General features: G+C 43.3%; 1 protein-coding gene across 3 annotated transcripts in view; it reads right to left on the reverse strand.

Moving 5' to 3' along the window:
- Nucleotides 1-19538, reverse strand: part of LOC308133899 (protein MTSS 1-like) — a 47380-nt gene that overhangs the window by 3475 nt on the left and 24367 nt on the right. The window contains exons 4-15 of one of the 3 annotated variants that reach the window (XM_080501438.1): nucleotides 14093-14177; nucleotides 12874-12965; nucleotides 12592-12666; nucleotides 5884-6041; nucleotides 5529-5636; nucleotides 5300-5397; nucleotides 3736-3865; nucleotides 2402-2515; nucleotides 1891-2154; nucleotides 1493-1723; nucleotides 694-853; nucleotides 302-589 (exon numbers count right to left, since the gene is read on the reverse strand). In XM_080501438.1, the coding sequence (XP_080357564.1) occupies nucleotides 302-589; nucleotides 694-853; nucleotides 1493-1723; nucleotides 1891-2154; nucleotides 2402-2515; nucleotides 3736-3865; nucleotides 5300-5397; nucleotides 5529-5636; nucleotides 5884-6041; nucleotides 12592-12666; nucleotides 12874-12965; nucleotides 14093-14177 (1803 nt within the window). Of the gene's footprint in view, nucleotides 1-301; nucleotides 590-693; nucleotides 854-1492; nucleotides 1724-1890; nucleotides 2155-2401; nucleotides 2516-3735; nucleotides 4001-5299; nucleotides 5398-5528; nucleotides 5637-5883; nucleotides 6042-12591; nucleotides 12667-12873; nucleotides 12966-14092; nucleotides 14178-19538 lie in introns of all 3 variants that reach the window. The other 2 variants (XM_080501436.1, XM_080501437.1) reach the window with 2 other exon arrangements.

Raw genomic sequence — 19538 nt, forward strand, 5'->3', positions numbered from 1 at the left:
AAAAAATAATAATTGGAATATTTTACATCCATTTCCTTCTTTTTCTCTTCATTTAAAAGTGTCTCATCTTTCCTCTCATAGCGTTCCCTCATCTTTAATTCAATTGAAAACCATTAAGCTTTGTCGTGAGGTAACACTTTTGCAGCACTTAAAACAAGAACACGTGTTTTATTTGTTTTTCTGAATTTAGAATGCATTAAAAAAAACAAAAAAACCATTTCCAAGATAACAAGCTTTCTTACAATCATACAAAATCAAGAAGGTAAGAATGGTCTCAAACATTAGAGAGACTTGTGTGTACCTGTCGGGGTGGGAGGATATGCTCCAGCAGCAGTCGGAGGATAAGCTCCCATGTGGACTGGTGTGGTGGGATACGGAGCCGTGTGCTGATAGACCCCCTGTCCGGCGTACGGCACCTGTGTGCTGGGCAGCCCGGCTGTGGACGCTGGCCGTTTGGTCTGGAACATGCGCCTGTAGGACTGACTGATGTCGCTGTTTCTGGGGATGGTGGAGGACTTGTCGAAATCTAACGGCTGCGGCTGCTCGGGCTCTTGATCGCCAGCCATCGAAAAATAGTCGTAGTCTGAAACTAAAGTGGAGCATGTGGAGAGGCTGTCAATGCACGGGCACAACTATACATTTATGATACTACACGAGGATTGCAGGTCGACTTTATTACATTAAGTGCATTACCTTGAGACGGTATAGTGTCTTCCGAGCAGCAGGGCGTGTTGGTCTGTGTGCTGTAGCCACTGGAGCACTGGATGGAGTCTCTACTGGACCTCTGTGTGTCCAGCTCCAGACCTCTGGATAAGGCCAGAGCCAGCTCATCATGGGCCTCCATGTCGCCGGCCTGCAGCACAATGGATACAATCAACCGATTGTAATCAATTTAGCATGAGAGTCTGAAAGTCTGCCTGTCTGGACCGGGCCAGGTACAATGTATTAAAGTCATTACAGCCATTAGGTATAACCCATTAAAGCCATTAAATGGGAACGTAAGTGGTGGGAGGCTATTCATGTCGTCTAAATGCCGTGACTGCAAAAACACCGACCTGCAAGGGGCTGAATGTGAGGTCGCACTGCAGATGGATTTATATGTAGTTGAAACACTCTTAAGTTTTGCCAATCAGAGGTTAAAAAAGACCAACAACATGCAACTGAATCACTGAACAATTTACTGAGTGAAATAGCCCATAGCTTTAATCACGGGCAACTTCAAGCAATAGTTTATCAAATGAAAAGCATGTAAGGAGAAAAGAATGCCGAAAATGACATTTAATGACATCAATCAGCAAAAATACAGACATCACGTGGTTTTAAGTGTTATGATTAATGATCAAGGAATACTCACGAAAAAATATATATGCTCATAAACTGCACGTTTCCATGCAAGTTTCAAAAGATGGCCGATGTAGACAGGTAAACTAATGTAATCAATTCTATAATGGAATAACCATCAGCAGTACAGTAGTTGGATAATGAACTGGACCTTAAGAGGTGCAGACATGATCCTGTTCCTGTCTTCCATCAACGCTGCATGGCTCTGTGTCTGCAGAGCCACTGGAGGCGCAGAGCTGGAGACAGACGGCTGGACTGACAGAGGACCGTTATCGCTGCTCATGTTCCCGTTACTGTCCACCACTGCTGGGCTCTCCTTGTCCTTCTTCCTCCTCAGTGTATTGACCATTGGCTGGTCGTAGGGCCCGGGCTTTGCCCAGTCCTGTAAACAAAACACATGTCCCGGTCCATTGTGACACTTTTTTTTTTTTTTTTCCGGATAAGCCTTTCAGGAGCATCTGAAACGGATTTCTTCAAAAATGTTTTGTTTCATGTGTCGAGGAGAATGAAAACATGTTGATCTTGGGAGTTTGCCGGTGATGAACAAACCTTCCAGCTGGGCACTCGTGATGAAGGCACCATGGGGGAGCCCAGAGTGCAGTAGTGAGGGTAGTCTGGGAGCAAGGCGGAGGCGGGACGTGACCATGAGCGGGTTGGGCAGGAGGTGGAGGTGGTGGATGCGGAGGAGGAAGAGGGGGAGGGGGTGGGAGAGAAGAAAGGGAAGGCGGTGCCCGACACCGAGCCCAAACTGCCCCCGTTGCTGTGCAAGTAGGGGGAGCTGACTGGGCTGTAGTGGTCATAGCCGTTGGACAGCTGGTTGTGTGCGTGTCGGAGGGGTGAGAACATGACGAGATACAACACAGAAACAGACAAGACAATGGGATCAATTATTGAAATAATAATAAATAAATAAACAAACAAATCCAAATGAACTGATCACAAAATAACGAATGAAAACTGCACATAACAGGGGACTGTGGCGGTTTCTGTCTCCATGTAGCCGCAAGGTTTGCGAGTGTGTTAAATGCTCGTAATTGTGGATGAGTGTTTTCTTTTTCACCTCGTCAGTGTTGTGCTGAGGTGCAGTAGCAGCAGCTAGAGGAGAGGGGGGGCTGCAGTCACTGTGAAGCGGCCCAGTCTCTGACATCTCAGAGGAGCTGGAATTGGGACAAGGCTGGAACAGCGAGGGCAGCAGCAAGCAGGCAGGCAGTGAGATGAGAAGAAGAGGAGGAGGAGGAGGAGGAGGAGGGTTGATGCAGACGGACGTGCACAAAAGGGAAGAGTTGCAAAAGACAAACATGTCAGCAGGTAAGACAGAAAGAAGCGAGGAGAAGCACTTTGTTAGACTTTTCCACACTTCTCAGCAGTTAGTGAGGAGGCTGTATAGACAGTGCACTGGGAGTCATACCAGCATTAATTGCATGGACATCAGCAGTGTTGTGTTAGGCGTCTTGTTAAAGGAGGGCACAATCAATACTGCACATGATATTTAACGGTATCCATCAGTGCCTGCGGGGAAATTATGTCTTGGCTTGCTGTTCCGCAAGAGGAAATTACAAGTTGGGGTCAGCTGGAGAACATTACCATTAAAAAAAAAGTGGGGATTAAAATGGATGGGAATGAATGAGATCCATAAATGGAAGCCATGTGGCTGTCCCCTCCCCCCTCACAGAAACAAAGTTACTGCAGCTACACTCGGAAAGACGCAACACGAGGGCCATTTCCCAGGACTGTGCTGTAAATGGGTCGGGGGCTACCCTGCCAAAAACCACCTTCAGTGCATCATAAAAAAAAACTTGGAGCCTAACTATAACAATGTGTGCAGACAAGCTCTGGTTGTTGGAATTATAGAACAACGTTAACTAGTGCACCCGCTCTCATGGTTGAGGTCAAACCACAAGCCCCCCCCCCCCCCCCCCCGCCCCGATCAGAGGAACCCTTGGACACTCTCACCGATATTTATCCGAAAACCCTGTGTCAGATGGTTAGACCAATCTGTCAGAGTGAGACCTGCTGACAGAGACAGGCTCTTAGTGGCTGTGAAAATGTCCCGTTGACACAGTAGCATGTCAGTTTTTACTATGATTCATCTCACGAAAACACAACAGTCAGCATGATCAAGCCTCCGAGCCGGGCCAAACCGCAGTCTGTCACAGTGGTCGACTTTTTAATAGCAGGATGGGCCTGACCTGTTTCGCCTTGAGCTACAAATGGAGGCAGACTAATTTCCTGCACATTTCTGCTGTAATAATAGCAGTGAAATGACTTCACCGGGATCACACACACACACACACACACACACTCTCTGCTGACAGCTTCCTACTTTCAGTAGTGGCTAGTGATCTCAGAATCGGAGTTAGGAGTGGGTGTCTCACGTTTGGTTATGTTTCTTACCTTTGTTTCCGCTGGCATCGGCGAGGATGATTTGGATGATGTGTGGTGGTCCTGTGACGAAGAAATGAAGCCCGAGTCGTGGGAGGAGATGCTGGAGAGCCTCAGCGGGGCCTGCTGGGGGAGCGTGGAGCTGCGGTATCGATGGCGGGGGTGATGGTGGTGGAAGAGGTGGTGTGAGGAAGAAGAGGAAGAAGAGGAGGAGGGAGAATGAGAGTGAGAGCCACTGGATCCCCTGGAGTCACTACTGTTAACGCTGTTGAGACTACTGTGAAAGGAGCGAGGGTGATGGTGGGAGAAGTTTGGTCGGGGAGGGTAAAAGCGTGCACCCACAGGCATGGATTGGAGGAGGAAGATTGATTGAGTAAAGAGGAGTAACAGGGAGAGAGTGGAGGCAAAGGATTTGGGGGGAGGGGGGGGGGGGGGGGGGGTTGTGGAGGAGACAGGGTTGGAAACGATTAACACAGCACACCAAGATGCAGCAGGCAGTGACTGAAGCAAATCGTCAAAACAACCAAACAAACCAGCAACAAAAGGTGTGAAATCATCATGATAATGATCACAGGCATAAAATTACAGGATTTTATGCCTGTCAATGAGCTATTTGAAGATATTCCCACACAACACCCATAAAAAAAAAAGCAAAACAATGTAAACACTGGGGTTAATTATGACGTGAAAATTAAATATCTGATGCAAATATTGCAAAACCCTACAGGTGACATTTGTGAGACAATAACGAAGAATTCTGTCTGCTAGAGCTTCTGTGGGTATCTGTGTGCATTAAACAAACACCTGTTGAAATCAATAGCTGTTTCACAATGAACCTGAGGCTTTTTATTAAGTGACTTTTAGAAAATATAAAACCCAAAAGCTTTTTTAATCATGAGAGGAAAATGCTGCATTTGCAAAAAAAAGAAAAAAAAAGAAAAATCCCACTGGACTTAAATTGTTACCCTGTAGTTGAACACTGCGACATGAAATGTAATTATAAAAAATTATACTTCAATCATCATTTCAAGTCCAAAATAAGGATGACATGATTGCACCACTGGAAATGCAAAGCAATATCCAACCCCGGCATTAGATTTAGCTCTGGAAAAATCATCAGCAGACACAGAAAGCAGCAGTGACATCGTCTCAACAGCTAATAAACTAAACGTTCTTTATTTGTCGAGGATTATTATGTAGAACCCTGAAGATTTATCAAGGGCAAAAATTGTTATTTTAAAAGAAAATGACCAAACAAACCATCACAGCTCACATGGGCCACCAGGGGGCAGAGACAGTTTGGACAGATCATAATGTTTGTCTGCAAATTCTTGGTCATTACAGTTTAGCACTGACATTAAACCTCTCCCTCACAGACACATAACCACTGAGAAGTCCAAAGCAACTGACAGGAAGATTATAAAGCCTCTGTCCCCTCTCGCTGTGTGTGCTCCTTCTGTTTCTGTTGGATAGTATAAGTGCAATTCTATTCCCATTGGACTTGAGCTTGACTGTTTATAGATGCACTACATAAACCTGTACTTCCATTTCCTGTTTTAAAGGTTCATGAGGATACCTGCACATGCTGGACTTCCTGGACATGGTGGTACTCGGAGATGAGGGTGGTGTTTGATACGACCAACCGTAATCTGAGCCCTTCAGATCCAAGATCACCTAAATTATCCGGTGCAACAAAGAAAGCAATATTTAGACAAGGGATATCAGCAGCAAGCAACAAAAAAAAAAAAGAGTCCTTTTTAGAATATCTAGTGATGTCAAATTCACCCTCGACATTTTTTTCTCACCTGCTCACTCGCAGGGGGAAGCTTGTGTGGGTCAGAGGTCAAGGCCTTGAGGTCATCAGAGATGGCCTGGAGATGGGTGACCTCTCCCAACATAGAAATCTCTTCATCCTAAAAAGAATTAAAGGCGTGGAGAGCACAAACATTTCAAGACAAGCAGCACATAATCACCGAGTGGTGTGACGTTCTCAGTTCGAGAGGAATTACAGTCATTTGTATTGTGGTCTTAATTGTAATTCAACGAAAAGAAAACTACACGTCATAAATAAAAAAAATTTAAAAAGTAAAGACACTATTTATTTGCCACTCTGCAAGTGGTTTCAGGATGATTTTTCATTTGCCATGTACTTGGACTCACCACAACAGGTCGCAGCATGGCTACGAACCAGCAGAACCTCTGCCTTTCCTCAATGAGCGCCTTCCTCAGAGCCTGTTTCTCCGTCTCCTCCAGCAGAATGTATTTATCGTTGACATCCTGCATGGCGCTGTCCAGCTGCGGTTGGATATCACCACGGCCTATCAAAGAAAACGAGACATGGGCACAAGCAGCACATTTAAATGATTGAATTGATTATGAAATGACTTGACTACTATGCCTTTGCTTGAAATGAATAGTACCGCTGAATTATGAAGACAGTGTTCTACCTTTTACACTAAAAAGGACGACTCGTCAACTTTCTCATGCATGAAAGGTCACAGACGACGTGATCATGAAGCAGTGAATGAACATTTCAAAGAAATTAGTGTTTAGGATATCTACTTCTCTACTCTTATCTCTTCATTCTGCCAGTGTAAACGTTATCATTTGAATGTCTCCAGTACGTTTTGGCCATCACCTTGGTATGAGAGGTCACTTGTCATAGAAATCTTTCCTCCCTCATGTTCAACACGTTATCCACGGGAGGCTAATCTGCTGTTTGCCTTGCAAAGCTGCAATGTATCGTGACAAGATAGCCAAAAGTGAGAGTCGTCTCGATAATCTTTCAACTTCTCTCGTTAAACACTTCAATTCCCAGGAGCTCCATTAAATGATAAAGAGTGACTCTGCTTGAGTCTGCTTCCCTAATGACAGAGGGTGCGAGGTATCTCCGAGACCATCTGGTCTTTGCGCTGTCTTTTAATATGCATATGTAAATCCAGAAACGTTTGAGCTCAATTACACTCCCAAGGTTACCCTGTTATTCAGCACTGCCTGTGAGGTTACAGGCCAGTGTGTGTGTGTGTGTGTGTTTTAAAGAGAGGATACCCTGAAGCCAAATCAAGTCCTCTCGAGTCCTCCAAGGAGGCAGGAAGGCTGGCGACTGCCCAAGATGACATAGAGTGAGCCTCAAAGGCATTATCTAACCACTTGAGCTGCGCTTACAAACACAGACAAACACAAGAGCTTCAACTTTGATACATCTGCGTTCTCGATCTGCTCCCGTTTAAAGATACACTGGCGTCATCTGTTGACATTTGATATGAGGTCCTGTCACAAGCAAACAAGTTGGACGGAGAGTCGGCGTTAGGAAGGGAAGTCACCCTCACCACAAAACGTAAAACCATAAGATGTTCAATTCACAGAGAAAGCCTTTTGGAATTGCTTTTAACTCTTCTCAGTTCAAATAATGAGTGGCAGGTACAAACCAATACAAACGTCACAAAAAAATAGGAGTCGGCATTCTGAGTGGCTCTAAGAACTCCTTTCTTGTTGACAAGATAAGACAAACCCAGTTGCCGTGTGTAAAGGATCCATTTACCGGGCCTGGCGGGGTGAGTTTAAAGCTGCACGCGGAGGAATGCGAGTTATGTGTGTTTTTATGGCAGCTGCTCCTATATCACATTATAGAAACCAATGATGAAGTAAATCGACTGTGGAGGCCAGGCTGGAAAGTCCAAATTACAGTATATATATTTTCAGTCTCGTATGGATCCAAAAGCCGCTTTTAGGGCAGATCCGTGCGCAGTTACTTTACGTGAGGGTTTGTGGGAAGTCGACTGGACCTGAGAATGCGAAGACAGGCCTCATTCATTAGTCTGGTTTCCATTGCAGGACTGCGCTCATTGTTATTCATACAACCCGCAGGCAAAGGAAGTCTTTTTTTTTTTTTTCCATCTTATTGAAACGGAAATTATTTGTACATTTGTCAAATTGTGTTATGATCAGTGCTGTCAACTCTTATTGGAGGATCAAGCAAACTTTTGTCCACTTTTTTTTTTAAAGCTAAAACTGCAAAAAACTGGCAGTAGATAACCCTTCACTTAGACGGGCTCGTAGCGAAGCGACAGCCAGCTGTGGTGCTTGGTGATACAATTTGTGCCACATAACCCTGAAACCTGCTCTTATCACATTATAGCCATGTTTTGCTTGACTGTGTTTTGAGACTAAAGTTTCAAACTTACGTCTTTGTTGGCTTCAAAATAAAGAATCCGATCTTCGGGCCTGAAAGCCAAGGATGCTGCGGTGTCTCGCTGGCACGCAGCAAAATAAAGGAGCATACTGAATTTTGGTCTTCTCCCACTAGCTCAAGTCTTGGCAGTCTGTTTTCTCAACATAACCAAAGTGGGGTGTTTTTTTTTTGGTGGAAAAACACGACTTTAAGTTGAGGTACTCCGTCTGAGAAAGATGGAAAGCCAAATATTTTTCTTTGTTGCTGTTTTTGTAGTGCCTGTGAGGGGCTTGGGTCGTGCCAGCACTTCTGCTAAAGGATGACCTATTAAGAAGCGGCTTATTCTCTACTCATTGAATTGCAATAAGAAGAAAAAAAAAAGTTCTTTGTCACAAATGCAAGCAAAGTAGTTTCATTAAGAATTAGTGAGTAATCTGAGTTCAGCCCCTTAAAATTAAACAAAGATTGAACCAATTCCAAATATGCGTACACTCATGTTTCCCATCGGCCAAATGTGGAAACTAACCATACAAGGGTACACATTATTAACTACTTAACTGTGGCAGACATAGACAGGAAAACATATTTTGTATGTGCAACTAGAAGCAATATTCATTATTTAATCAGTGTGACAAAGATATTGAAGCTGTTGTTAATCAAGTAATTGCTTCACATGAGTCTCATTCATTTTCTGAGGACATCAAATGATTCTTGGCTGACCTTAAGACTCACCCCAACTCTAAATGTAGCCTTAGAGTCCCCATAATGAGAGTATGCAAATAGAATTGGATCCTCGACAACAGTACCAACAAACATTTGTATTCCCTTCAGAGACATGGCATACCTTAACCATAGTTGTGAAAAATCTTCACCTAAGAATTCCAACTTTTTCTAAATGGAGACTAGTCTGCAGCTGGGCTGAAGACCCCACCAGTAGATAAGATGACTAATAAACACACACGGCACAAGTGGAGTGCTTGGAGACAATGCAGTCACATCCTGGCATGAAATTTCAACTTGTGGTAAGCAAGGGGGCAGTTAGTGCCAAGCTTAAGCTTCTGTTACGCTCCAGCTTTGTCGGCGTTCCTTGGTTTGTCCACATTCCCAGCCTCTGTGCTACGACTTGTGCATCTGCGCTGCCATGCGAACAAGATCCTGATTGCTATTTTTTCCATTTCCCTTCAGCCGCAGACAAACACTGAGGTCCATCGGACATCTGTGGTTACTGTCTGGACTGTAAACAAATCCAAACTACGGACGCCATACCCCCCCCACACCACACCACTTTTAGAAATCAACAACAGAACTGGTATACACCATTTTCGTTTTTTTACTCGAAGATAACAAGATGATCTTCAGCAAAGATTCAAATGCATCGGCTCACGAGGTATTGCCGTATCACTCGACATATTGTAATGACATTTACCAGTCATTTCATCATTTGCATTGTTTCATTAGTTGAAAATGGCTTGATAGGTAGCTAATAAGGACATAAGGAACTTTATTGTCGTTGTCATAAACAATGAAACTTCGTTGGCAACAACCAGTCGGCTAATTTGTACCGTACGTTTGAAACAACCACCTCTTTGATGTGTGCTGTGTGTGTGAGAGAGAGCGAGAGAGAAAGAGAAAGAGAAAGAGAGAAAGAGAAAGAGAGAGAGAGATTACACATAGGGCACAACAGATGTTCAACAGTTACTATTTTACTACCAATGCCAAATGTTTCATATCTTCAAACCATTATAACCATTTCATTCTGTTCTTCATCTATTTTTCACTTTCTTGACAGGATGAGCTGTATTTTGCCCACAGTCCACGCACATGCAGATGCATGTGCGTGCACAAATGAGATTAACCACTCCAGCTTTCACATGGCCAATGATTACATTAGGTTGCAGTCACAGGCTGCTTCTTTGCTCGGCCGGGGTCTCAGGGTCAGAAAAACACCCTCACAAGACACGTATCAAACATCAGTTCTTAGACTCACCAACACAAGCACACAGATGGCGTTTTATTCCTATGAGCAGATGGAGCGCTCTTCTTTCAAACAGTATGATTGGATTTAATATTGTACTTCTAAATCTGATTTCAATTTATGAGTGTTGTTGCGAGCCAGACGCAGTTCGGGAACGTTAGGTAACCACATTGAAAGGCAACTACAATCTTATCAGAGTTCATTTTTGTCAGCAAGCATACAAAAATCCATCAACCTCAGTGGGATGTCTAATTGTAATTTTCCATGAAATCTATTACCATCTATCCTCTATCCCCGCCTTGTCCAAGTTCAGAGTCTCAAGGAGTGTACTCCAGCTGGCAGAGAACAGATCACCACTCCAATCAAAGGACAAACACACAAAAAGAGACAAACACTGACGGAGACACACTCGCATACACTATGTACTACGTAAAGTTATAATCTTACCGGGACTGACACGGCAACCTTGGGATTAAGCTCTACCACATGTCTTTGGATTGGTGGAGGAAATCACAGCAACCATCATAAACCCATACAAAAACACAGCGAGAACATTTAAACTCCACACAGAGAGGCCTGAAACCCGGAATTGATCAAGGGTCTTGGTGAAGTGCATAATGGAAAATTATGCTTTGTTTTGTTGTGGCGGCACTTCCTTATTACAGCCGTGGTTCACTGAAGATGAGACAAAGTGCTTGTGTGCAAAGGAGTGAAACGGAAAATTGTTGTTATGAAGCGCCGTCAAAGTTGATGCCACAGAGCTGATAAACAAAGAGAGTGTTTATAGAAAAGGCTCTCGCACTACAGCGCTGGGCTGGTGAAGCACTGCGTGCCAGACGGGTTAAGACCCAAGAGATCGCAAGTCTACTGCGGCCTCCACTCCATCTCCTTTCCTCTTTTGTAAACACTGTCTCATCTTTTCCCTTGTTCGACCACATCATTTTTGTTACTGCGATACTGATCCCATGATGGGACCTTTCACTATGAACTCCACGTAGTAAAAGAGATTGTTCATGAGAAAACAAAAGACAGAAAGTAGAGGAGGCTACAGTTAATAATGAACCTTATCCTAAACACTTACAACTCTATTACTGATGCACAAAACAGGTTATGGCAGAACAGAGACTTAGCTAAAAAAAAAAGAAAAAGAAAAGAGCATGCAAATACTTACTACAGTCTACATTTCTTAAAACAACAACCAGTACTTCTAGTAGCTACTTTACTTCGCATCTAAGATGCTGAGCTGAACATTCCTGCATAGGCAAAAATCTGGACAGCATCTATTTCACAAACTGACTTACCAAAAGTGTCAGCTGCAGTGCAGCGAAAGGTGACGGATGGTATCAGAACCACATGGGGACAAGGAGAGGAGAAAGATCCAAGTCAACTGAGAGAGCGCGCCAGCACTAAACACTAATCCATCACATGAATGTGCAGCTCTCTCCGTCTCTGTGCCTCTTCAAACACCGCGGGGCAACGCGCTAAAGACTTCTTAAGAAACCTGCTAACATAATTAAGTGTTTGAGAACAAGCGAGAGGCAATACCGAGGCAGGTTTAATATGTGTTTTATACAAACCCAAAGATATTTGTATCGACGGGAGTTGACATGCAGACGAAAGTATTCAGGCCACATTCATTTACTGCAGTTTTGTGATGTCGCAGCTTGATGCGACGATCAGAAAAATTTCAGAACGTTTGAATAGTTGTATTCTGAATCCTTTCAGAAACCGCTGTATGTGGGTTTAAAGTTAAACATAGTGGAAAAGAGGGAGAATTACTGACGTTTCAGGCTTAAATGTCTTCTGATCACTTCAGGAATGTATTCCATCCATGGATTTAAAACGGAAACCAGCAATATCCCGAAAACATACGAGACGCATAATCATCCAATTCCTTTTTTGTGTACGTTTATTTTTTCTCTCTCTCTGTCTCTCTCTCTCTCTCTAGGTAGGCGAATGCATACGTAGAACCTGACCCAAGAGAGCTGCACACAGAGAAAACTCACTGCCCTCAACAGAGTGTGTTTACCAAGTAAGGTAATGTTTAGCCCTGCTCCATGTGCACTACTTAACCAGTGAGGACAAACGTCCTTGCCAACACATCACAGCTGTCTAACGAAACACTCGTGCACAATTTGGACATCTTCCTATTTGGTGTAAAAGATGACTTTTTGTTTTTTTTGGCTTGTTTCTTCGGCTTTTGGAAATATGATTTTGGATTCTAACAGGCATGTCTTTGAACTCATACGGGTTAACTATAACTTGAAACAACTACAACCTAGTGCATTAATATAGCAATAGATGAACTGCTTTTGTTTGTTTATTTGCTTCCCTTCTCACAGCAAGGAGCCGAAATATTACAATCTCACTCATGTTGGCATCCAAGAAAACAGATGGCTTTTCGATTCACCTGGAGTTCAATGAAAAACACATTCACCTTGTGCCAGGTATAATATAGCGGCAATGTGAAAAGCAATGACTGAATTTTAGGAAGGAAATATAGGATAATTGGTATTTCTTATGGTTTTATTTTGTATGTTTCACACTGACGTTTTGGAACAACAGTTTTTTCAACTGTTATATTAGTAAAAATGTCATCAGATAGACTTGATGGATTGGTTTTAAGCTGCTTTTATCATCTGCACAATTATCTGTATTTGATCTTTACCCCCCCCAGCTATTTGAAGAGATTGTTTTAAAACAATTACATAAAAAATTCTACCTTTTTTTGCTTTCTTCTGGAGTTTCAACGTGTCAGAAGACTTCTTCTTAATTTCTTGCCGAGCTCTTTTGTACTCTGGAGGAAACAGATACGGTGAAACGGTCAACGAGCTGTCTCTCACCTCGATAGAAAAATGATAAAGTATGAAAAAAAAAAAAAAAAGACTTTCCAACAACAGTACTTGTTAATTAGCAATTTGAAAAAAAAAATCCAACCTATAGGAGGGTTAATGCTTCACATTGCTTTTAGTGCTTTTAAGTGAGATTGCACCTCGTTTACAACCTTTTGCGTGGTCCTTGTCCAAAGTGTTGACTCCTCTTTTCCACTCCTCCATCTGTTCCTGGAGTGGGTTGATCAGACCCTCCAGGAAGCCCCTGTAAAAACAGCAGGTCAATTATTCCCAGTCATGCTGATCAATTACACCATTCAACGCAAGAAGACAGGTTTTTGTTCCTTTTCTTCTTTCTTGCGCTGCGCTTCTGTTCGAAAAGTATTGACGGATTTCACATTAAACTAAAAAGCTTTAATTGGAGTCGGTTTAGGTCAATACAAAAACAAGTGCGTGGGGAGTTTTAGCCAGTTTAACACATTGCATCTGTCATCCAGTTAAAGTGGCAGACAAGCTGTCAAGCCTTGAAGTCATTAGATCTGTTTTGCCTTTCTGTTGTTATGTCTTATAACTAGGTGTCAATCATTAACAGGCGAGAGAAGGAGAAAAACACTGAGACAAAAAAAACAAAAAAACAAAAAGTCTGCGTCTGACTGTGTGTCGCAGGGGGAAATGAGACGCTCGTGCAGTTACGTCTGTCAATCATTAACCCAACTGTGCCCGTCTTCCAAGATGTATTTGCAAGTGTGTTTGGGAGGTGGAGTGTGTGAGAGGTGGACAGCTGCAGTCGTAGTACATGAGGCTAAAATTAGACTTCTCCCTCTTGCAGACATTTCCACAAAGTGTGTGTGTGTGTGTGTGTGTGTGTGTGTGTGTGTGTGTGTGTGTGTGTGTGTGTGTGTGTGTGTGTGTGTGTGTGTGTGTGTGTGTGTTCACAGCCCCCCCTGTGTGTAGCCCCTGCTATGGAGATCCAAGTGGAATCTCCACTGAAATGCCAGCTGAAATTAGAGAGCCTCTTGTCTGTGGTGTGTTTGTGTGTGCTCGTGCGTGCGTGTGTGTGTGTGTGTGTGTGTGTGTGTGTGTGTGTGTGTGTGTGTGTGTGTGTGTGTGTGTGTGTGTGTGTGTGTTTGTGCACTGAAACATTATAGATGCACGTGTTGCCAGACAAATCGTCTCTTTCCCAACATTCCACCACCAGCGGCATTTTCACCCACGCATGTAAAATGTCAAAACGTTACAAGGGTACAATGAGGAGACGCTTCATAAAGACACTATTCTACCAGAGTTGCCCTCTCGGGATTTACTAAAAGTACAATGGCAGATTACAATATACTGCACATTTAGATTTTGATGAAATGCAGCACAGGGATCCTCTGGTGTAAAGACCCTTACATGGAGAACTGCTTGAGTTTGGCCTCTATGCTGCGATGTCTCATACACATCCTGGTCAGCGCAGATCCAATGTCTCTGGTGCCACCTGAAAAAAGATGGAAAAACACAAAAGATGTAGATGTTAAATGCAATTATATTCTACATATCTATTGTAACAATATTTGTTGCCAAATCTCATGTACTGGACCAGAATCACTCGTCATGACAGGGACATGATGGAGAGAAAAGAAGGAAGAAAACTCCAAATGGGAGATTGGATAGGATATTTCAGTCTTTCAGACTGAAAACAAACACTTTTGCAGCTTATGCCTTCGAGACACAGATGCTTGTAAAACTAAAAATAAACAGCATGCAAACTGTTCCATACTCTCCTTGGCCATTCAGACTGTTCTGTGGAGATTTTCTTCAAATAAGCTGCCTGGGGAGAGACCCGACTTCAAACTATGAAGCCCATCGGTTCACAGCCAGAACGCCAACATACACAACTGAAACAGTTCATATAAGCTTTAATTTTTCTGCCGCTGACACTTAAGTGGAAAGCAGAACAGTAAACAGTTGGCAGCTGACGTGGTCAAATTAAAATTGAAGTGCCATCACTATTGCAAAATTTAAAAAACAAACTAAGTTCTGCTGCAAGACTTTAAAGAAACATGATCATAGACTCGGTGAACTCTCTCCCGGCACTGCCTCAGCCAAGACTGTCAGAAACAGCAGGAAACGCAGAGTTACGAATTACACAGATATTCAGGTCAAGAGGGGCGATGAGAGGTTGGAAGCGAAGCCTGGCGAAAGTGCTGGGGGCTAAAAGTCCGTTTCCTTCACGCAGACAGACGAGCTGTCCGCTGGAAGGCCTCAGGCTGGACCCCAAACTCCGGGACCTGACGCTGATTGACGCTTCTATTGTCCGGGTGCTCGCTATGACAAACCGGTCTCTCCGTTGGGATTGCTGTGTGAATGACGACACGTGAGAGTGTGTAAGTGTGTGTGAGAAAGAGTGAAAGTGGCGGCAGAGTGATTGTGTATGAAAATGTGCAGCGATATTGTAACATTCTGATTCATGGGTCAGAAATGGAGAGAGGCTCTGTGGCTGTGTGTGTGTGTGTGTGTGTGTGTGTGTGTGTGTGTGTGTGTGTGTGTGTGTGTGTGTGTGTGTGTGTGTGTGTGTGTGTGTGTGTGTGTGTGTGTGTGTGTGTGTGTGTGTGTGTGTGTGTGTGTGTGTGTGTGTGTGTGTGTGTGAATCCCCTCCCGCAGAGCAAGCCATTCTGCTGTCAGCACAGTCCTCGCTGCATGCAGAGACGCACACAGAGCCGTCACTCACTCACGCTCTGATTTACAACACACATTCAGTGACAAGGCTTTTAAAAGCCAAACAAAGCACGCAAGTGGCTACTGGTCGGTCCACCAAAACTTCCACAGAAACAGAGGGGGAGACATCCTGTACATAAGTTAATAGTGCTGCTATACTATATTTTCGCAAGTTTCACATTGCGTTAACCATTTTCCAGAGTCACATCTTGGGAGTGTGCGTCAAGAATGTAATGTAGAAAGCATACATTATAGAGAACCGTTTTAAAGTCCAACTGCTCTATTGATGAATGAACATGTGAGTGTAAGAATCCAAGTCAAATATTTGTTTTGTTCTCCTTAAAAGCACACGAGTCAGAAGAACAAAGTCTCCCTCATAATAAACTACAGCAGTGAAGCTGTATCTATACTTAATATATTTTTCCGTCCACTGGTCATTTTCAGAAAATCTACATCTGCTCATCTCTTCTAAAAAGGTTCCAATCACTGACTGCTGAAAGTCACAAATCACTGGAACAATTCACACATTGGCTATACCTTTCAACCACATGTAATTTATTGTCATTTCCACTGAGGCCACCGAAACCTAGTTGTTTATTTTTCCGCCTTTGCCCTTTCATTCATTAATACAGTTTTTATGCGTTATGTTTTTAGGTGTGGCTATCACATGCCATAAAAGACCATTTTGTTACACGACGCCATAATGCGCCTTTATACGCGCGTTGACTTGTTTAGTCAGAAAATACATCCATCCATCTGCCCACATCTTTCTCACTATGGCTGCTTGTTATTCTAGAGGGTGTGGCTGACGGAGGTCAGTGTGCCACACAGAGGCCACACAGTCAAGGGGAAAAAAAAAAGAAAAAGAAAAAAGGAGGGGGACAAGAAGCAAAGCAGAAGTTGGTTTTTCATTAGAAAGTTACTGGAGAGTCCCACCACATGCTGTCAAGGGAAGGCTTCGGTTTCAGCAGATTATTCATTTGCCACAACCCCACCCACGTTCTTGGATTTGATACCAGACACTCGAGGAGAACCAAGATGTGCTCCTGGCTATGTGCACATGCGAATGGAAAGAGAGCACACAAGCAGGCATTTGTGTGGGATTTTCTCAACCTTCATTTGCTCCACTAAATGGCACTTATCCTGTCAAGAGAACATTCTACTTCTATCACACAGCAGAGGACAAGGATGCATAGAAATATGGCTGCAGGTGTTCAAGATCTGTGCCTTTGCAATAAAAAATATTCACATTGACAGGCGCTGCAACAAAACTGATCACTGCATTCGTCATCCACCACCAAAGTCTTCTGCCAGATGAAAATAGCTTGGTTAAGCCAGCATCTCATCTTTCCACCACTCTGACTCCCCGTCACAGCAGGTAGCCAGTCAGTGCGGCCTCTGCCTTTTCTGGCAGTTACCCGGGAAACTGTATACAATACGTGTGTGCATTGTCTGTGCCAGCTTCAATTGGATGTGGGCCCCAAGTGGTTTTTACTGGGTTAGGATCCTTGTTTTCTTGTGTAAAGACACAGACATGTCTGATGAAACATGACGCAAATAGCTTACATGTGTAGTTCCATTTGCGGCACAGCACTGTGTAGTAGCTTCTTTTTTTTTTTTATTACTTATGCTATAGAGTACATTAGTAATTTATTTCTCTTTTTGTTCTGCATTTCACAATGTTGGTGAAAGCATTCATGCTAATAAATCAAACTTTACACATCGTCAGGACATGTGCCAAAGGTGGAGGATGTTGTCTAGAAGTGTATAATAAGTTGATTTCTCCCCGTTTGTAGACAATTATCTTGTTGTTTTCAGAGTGAAGTAGCTGCTAACACCTAACACATCGTACCCTCTTTCCACCGCCGAGTGACTCGGGATAGAAATAGCTGCAATGGCCTCGCCAGTTGTCTACGACACAAATACAAAAACTAACACGCACACATAAGCGAGCCTCGACTCCGTCTGTAGCAAGCCATACCACTTCTGCGTGCGTGTAAATTTAAGGTCGCGTGTGTGTGACAGAGCACCTGAACGCGTTTGTGTACGTAGTAGAATAGCTGGCTGTCGGTAAGAATAGCTTCATTGTAACGTGGTTGTTTCACAGGCTTGTAATTATTGCAGCGCCACCGACTTAAAACCAGGCAGAAAACACACATGTACACTTAAAAGAAGGTTCCTTCTTTGGTGGAACAACAATGCTGGACTGGCGCCTCTTCATGAGAGAAATGAAAAGGTGGCAGCTTGAGCGACTTTGAGGGGAAAAAAATCGGCAAATCTAAATTCTGTGCTTCATTGATTTTGGCTTGTGTGTAAGCTTGTGAGTCAGTAATATAACACAGAAGGGCCTTCTTTTAATTGTATTGCACTGCGTCATATGAGTCGGTGTGTGCGTGTGTGTGTGTGTGTGTCAGAGAGAGAGAGAGAGAGATAGTGACAGTATAGCAACTTGATGTCGAGTTGCCAAGTCTGACTTCGTCCTCAACCCCCTTCAAGACTTTTCCTTGGAATGTCACACTGTGCTGACACAGAGGAAGTGTGTGTGTGTGTGTGTGTGTGTGTGTGTGTGTGTGTGTGTGTGTGTGTGTGTGTGTGTGTGTGTGTGTGTGTGTGTCTGCACTTAGTTGAAGTACTTTACAAAGGGAGGTTTGGTGGAAAAGGCCAGTGAATCACAAGGCACAACAACTTGGAGACTCCATTGACTGAACGTTTTTAGTATCCATTCTGATTATGAGGTGAGGGTTGAAGAGTGTAAAACCGAAACATCCCATCTGTTTATTTTCGATAAATTTAACTCCGCAATTGTCCAGGAGACAGCAGGCTGCGCAAATAGTCTTCTACTCCGGGTTAAATAAACATGAGAGGACAAATTGTCTTTCTTTGTGTTTAGACAACAGGGTTGAGAGTTACAGCTTTCAGGTGAAACGTGATACAATTTGGTGGAATCTGAATGAGCCTCAATAAAGCCTCAATGCCTCAATGTGACAGCGAACAAATCTTTGCTTTAGGGATGCAGCTTATTGTGGTCGTTGAATGCAACTACCAAAAAATGTTCTAGACTTGGATCATAAAAATACCTGCATCCATTTATGTTGCATAAACTCTCGCATTGGCTTGATAAGGAAGAATACACTGCAATGCAAATAAGCAGAGCAACAATAATGTTTTCAAAGGACAATGCAAATGATCTTGTTGTTAATAGTAAAAACATTTGAGATATGTGATGTGGAAAAGGACAAAAACTAGGGAACAATGAATGAGGCGAAAGTAAAAAAAAACAACCTAAAACCTAAAACCTCAACACGTCGATTTAAAATAGAATTATTAGAAAGGGGGGGTTACAAAAAATGTAAAGAGAAAATAAATAAAGAGCCTGTGGTAGGTGGGGCCGTTTTGACATGTAGATTAGAGAGGCTGAATAGTTAAAACCAGCTCCCTGCATGGGCACCAGATGGCTGCTGTTAACCATGGGCCAGCGGTTACACTGATAAGAGACTGGAGACCATACAGCTGGATACGTGCACTCACACACACACACACACACTCACACGCAGACACACACACACCCAGCTGGACACAGGAAAGGCGATCTGTTCACTCGCAAATTAGTGAGCATGAACCCGCGTGTTTTTTTTCTTCCAGCTCTCTAACTACGTTCCCCTTTTGGTGCTGCTTTCATTTAAATAAAACTGCAAGACGATGAATCTTTAAAAATCACCATGTTCCACTGGATTGCTCCCTGCTATGATGCAATCATTTTTATCTGTCGCATCGGGCCTATAGAGCAGGTTATACAACACTGTCAGCTGTGTTTACATTTCCATCTTGCGCGATTGCTTTGTCAGAATCATCAGGTGGCAACGTGTCCGACAACATCGCATTTCCAAATGAACATGCCCACCGATACTCAGATAATCACACGTGCAAATACTGCTGAAGGAAAGTCGGTGCTGGATGGGGATAATCACTCATGAATTGTTCAAAAAAAGTGACAGTTTAGCACGGCTCGTGTCGCTCGCAGCAATATCCGAATGCTTTCGCTGAATTAGTTTTTTCTGATAAGTTCTGATAGTCTGAAATGGCAATGGGACAAACATTTTAGTTTTTTTTTTAATCTAACAAATCACTTGTATCAATCCTG

Source organism: Blennius ocellaris (assembly GCF_963422515.1).
Source record: "Blennius ocellaris genome assembly, chromosome: 8".
Classification (NCBI taxonomy): domain Eukaryota; kingdom Metazoa; phylum Chordata; class Actinopteri; order Blenniiformes; family Blenniidae; genus Blennius; species Blennius ocellaris.